This window comes from Corvus kubaryi, unplaced genomic scaffold, assembly GCF_017639235.1.
Source record: "Corvus kubaryi isolate FWS band 111438036 unplaced genomic scaffold, C.kubaryi_AGA036_p1.0 36572, whole genome shotgun sequence".
In the NCBI taxonomy this organism is placed as follows: domain Eukaryota; kingdom Metazoa; phylum Chordata; class Aves; order Passeriformes; family Corvidae; genus Corvus; species Corvus kubaryi.
In genome coordinates, this window is record NW_024580894.1 from 5,706 (window position 1) to 9,594 (window position 3,889).

The 3,889-nt window shown below is 58.8% G+C and overlaps 1 protein-coding gene across 1 annotated transcript in view; it reads left to right on the top strand.

Moving 5' to 3' along the window:
• Positions 1-3,889, top strand: part of LOC121660572 (structural maintenance of chromosomes protein 1A) — a 10,631-nt gene that overhangs the window by 1,798 nt on the left and 4,944 nt on the right. Inside the window, exons 3-4 of the mRNA XM_042019965.1 lie at positions 209-321; positions 2,347-2,550. Coding sequence (XP_041875899.1) covers positions 209-321; positions 2,347-2,550 — 317 coding nt within the window. The remainder of the gene's footprint in view (positions 1-208; positions 322-2,346; positions 2,551-3,889) is intronic.

A 3,889-nucleotide genomic window follows, 5' to 3' on the forward strand; every position in this document is an offset into this window, starting at 1 on the left:
GGGTTTGGGGGAGCCCCTGTGATCCCCAAAATCCCCCCAGAATCCCCAGCACAGGCAGCTCCAAGGAAGCGCCCGAGGGCTGCACCTTCACCCACATCAGTGTGGGTGTGAGGAGGGCACGTTTTGGGTGTCTCAGAGTTTGTGGGACACATTTTGGGGTGTTTAGGGTTTGGGGGAGCCCCCTGACCCCCCAAAATGCCCATCCCAGGCAGCTCCTCGGAGTACAAGATCAACAACCGGGTGGTGCAGCTGAGCGAGTACAGCGAGGAGCTGGAGAAGCTGGGCATCCTCATCAAGGCCAGGAACTTCCTCGTCTTCCAGGTGAGGGGGGGCTTGGGAAGGGGGTCTGGGCGGATTTGGGGTTTTTTTGGGAGGTTTAGAGGGGCTTTAGGGGGATTTCGGGGCAGGGTGTGGAGGTTTAGGGGAGGTTTTTGGACTCCCAGGCACTGGGGACTCCCATGAGGATTTGGGGGGTTCTTCTCCCCCCTCATCCCCCCCCCCAGGCATCCTCCAGGCCCCTGTGGGGATTTGGGGGCCTCAGGTGAGGATTTGGGGACCCCCGACCCCCCCCTTTTCACAGGGGGCCACGAAGGACCCCGAGGTGCTGATGGAGGGGGGGTCGGCCCCTCCCAGGAACTGCCCCTTCCCTGAGGGAGACCCCAGCCCCCCAATGTGGATTTGGGGGGGGTCTCCCCGAACCCCCCTCCCCACAGGGATCCCCCAGACTCCCCCAAGGATTTGGGGACCCCCCTGACCCCCCTTTTCCCGGGGTGCCATGGAATCCATGGCCATGAAGGACCCACAGGAGTGCCTGGTGCTGTTTGGGATCGGCCACTCCTGGGAGACCCCAGCCCCCTGTGGGGATTTGGGGGGGGTCTCCCCACATCCCCCATCCCCACTGGGATTCCCCACCCCCCGTGGGGATTTGGGGACCCCCCTGACCCCCCTTTTCCTGGGGTGCCATGGAATCCATGGCTGTGAAGGACCCACAGGAGCGCCCGGTGCTGTTTGGGATCGGCCCCTTCCGGGAACTGCCCTTCCCCATTAGGATCTCCCACCTCCACATCAGGATTTGGGGAGCACCCTGTCAGGATTTGGGGAGCACCCCTGGGGGTTTTGGGGCCTCCCTGACTCCCATTTTCCTGGGGAGCCGTGGAGTCCATCCCCACGAGGAACCCGAAGGAGCGCACGGCGCCGTTCGAGGAGATCAGCCGCTCCCTGTGGGGATCTGGGGACTCACGGGGATTTGGGGACTCCTCACAGGGATTTGGGGACTCCTCACGGGGATTTGGGGACTCCTCACAGGGATTTAAGGACCCTCAGCGGGGATTTAAGGATCTCTCAGGGATTTAGGATTGCCCTGAGCCCGTTATTCCCACAGGGGGCCGTGGAATCCATGGCCGTGAAGGACCCACGGGAGCTCACGGCGCCGTTCAAGGAGATCAGCCCCTCCCCATGGGAATCCCCCTGACCCTGCAGGGATTTAGGGACCCCCTCAAAGGGATTTAGGGATTCCCTGTTAAGATTTAGGACCATCCCTGAGTCCCATTTTCCTGGGGAGCCGTGGAGTCCATCCCCACGAGGAACCCGAAGGAGCGCACGGCGCTGTTCGAGGAGATCAGCCGCTCCCTGTGGGGATTTGGGGATCCCTGACAGGATTTAGGGACCCCAGTGAGGATTTAGGGAGCTCTGACAGGATTTAGGGACCCCATTGGGGATTTAGGGAGCTCTGACAGGATTTAGGGACCCCATTGGGGATTTAGGGAACTCTGACAGGATTTAGGGATCCCCAGTGAGGATTTAGGAATCCCTGACAGGATTTAGGGACCCCAGTGGGGATTTAGGAATCCCTGACAGGATTTAGGGACCCCAGTTAGGATTTAGGAATCCCTGACAGGATTTAGGGACCCTAGTAGGGATTTAGGGATCTCTCTCAGGGATTTAGGGACCCCAGTGTGAATTTAGGCATCCCTGACAGGATTTAGGGACCCCATTGGGGATTTACGGATTCCTGACAGGATTTGGGGACCCCCAGTGTGAATTTAGGGATCCCTGACAGGATTTAGGGACCCCCAGTGGGGATTTAGGAATCCCTGACAGGATTTAGGACCATCTCTGCCTCCTGTTTTCAGGGAGCCGTGGAGTCCATGGCTATGAAGAACCCGAAGGAGCGCACGGCGCTGTTCGAGGAGATCAGCCGCTCCCTGTGGGGATTTAGGGATCCCTGACAGGATTTAGGGACCCCAGTGAGGATTTAGGGAACTCTGACAGGATTTAGGGACCCCAGTGAGGATTTAGGGATCTCTCTCAGGGATTTAGGGACTCCTGACCCTGTTATTTTTTCAGGGAGCTGTGGAGTCCATCGCCATGAAGAACCCGAAGGAGCGCACGGCGCTGTTCGAGGAGATCAGCCGCTCCGGGGAGCTGGCCCCCGAGTACGACAAGCGCAAGAAGGAGATGGTGAAGGCCGAGGAGGACACGCAGTTCAACTACCACCGCAAGAAGAACATCGCTGCCGAGCGCAAGGAGGCCAAGCAGGAGAAGGAGGAGGTGGGGAACGCTCAGAATCCCGGGAAAAGCGGGTTTGGTGTCAAACAGCGATGGGTGGGGACGGGAGCGGGGCTGGAATGGGGCGGTGGAAGCGATTCCGGATGGTCCCTGAGGAGCTTGGGGAGGGCAAAGGGAAGGAGGGAAGGGGGTGAGGGAGATTCTTGTGTTCCTGTGGGAAAGGAAGGTTGGGAAGGAGGGCAAGGAATGAGGGAGAGTTCCTTGTTGAGTTGTGGAAAAAGGGGAAGGATGGAGAGGGAAGGAGCGAGGGAGATTTCCCTGTGAAATCCCGGGGAAAGATGGGAAAGGAGTGCGGGAGATCCTCCCATTGAGTCACGGAAAAAGGGTCAGGAGGGGGAAGGGAAGGAGGGAAAGGAACGAGGGAGACTCTGTTGTTGAGTCATGGAAAAAAAGAAAGGATGGGAAAGAGAAGGAATGAGGGAGAGTTCCCTGTGAAATCCTGGGAAAAAGTGGAAAGATGGGAAAGGAGTGCGGGAGATCCTCCCATAGAGTGATGGAAAAAGGGTCAGGAGGGGGAAGGGAAAGAGGAGACTTGGACATTGTCGGGGAAAAGGGGAAGAGCGAGGAAGAGAAGGGTGGGAAAGGAGCGAAAGGAGTGAGGGAGACACGGAAAAAGAGGGATGGGAAGGAGGAAAAGGAGCAAGGGAGGTTCTTGAGTCATGGGAAAAGGGGGAGGATGGGAAAGAAATGGGGGTTCCCTTCCATGGATTCGTGGAAGAAGGGTCAGGATGGAGAAGGGGAAGGAGGAAAAGGAACGAGGGAGATCCTTGAGTTGTGAAAAGAAGGGGAAGGGTGGGAAAGGGTTGAGGGAGACCTTCCCAGTGTCACGGGAAAGGAAAGAAGGGAAGGGAAAGAGGGAGAGTCTTGTGTTAAATCATGGAAAAAGGGCAAGGATGGAGAGGGGAAGGACACCAAGGAGCGAGGGAGACCCTCACGTTGTCATTGAAGAAGAAGAGTGGGAAGGAGGAAAAGGAACAGGGGAGAGGCTTCTGTTGAGTCGTGGCAAAAGGGAAGGATGGGAAAGGGAAGGAGCAAGAGGAATGAGGCAGAGCCTCCCATTGTCGTGGGAGAAGGGTCGGGATGGAAAGGGGAGCTGGGGAGGGACCAGGGACACCCTCGGGCTGAGCCCTGAGCTCGGGAAGGTCCTGGGGAGAGCCGGGGCTCGGGAAGGTCCTGGGGAGAGCCGGGGCTCGGGAAGGTCCTGGGGAGAGCCAGGGTTTGGGAAGCTCCTGGGCAGAGCCGGGGCCCATCCCTGGGTTTGGGAAGCTCCTGGACAGAGCCAGGGCCCATCCCTGGGTTCGGGAAGCTCCTGGGCAGAGCC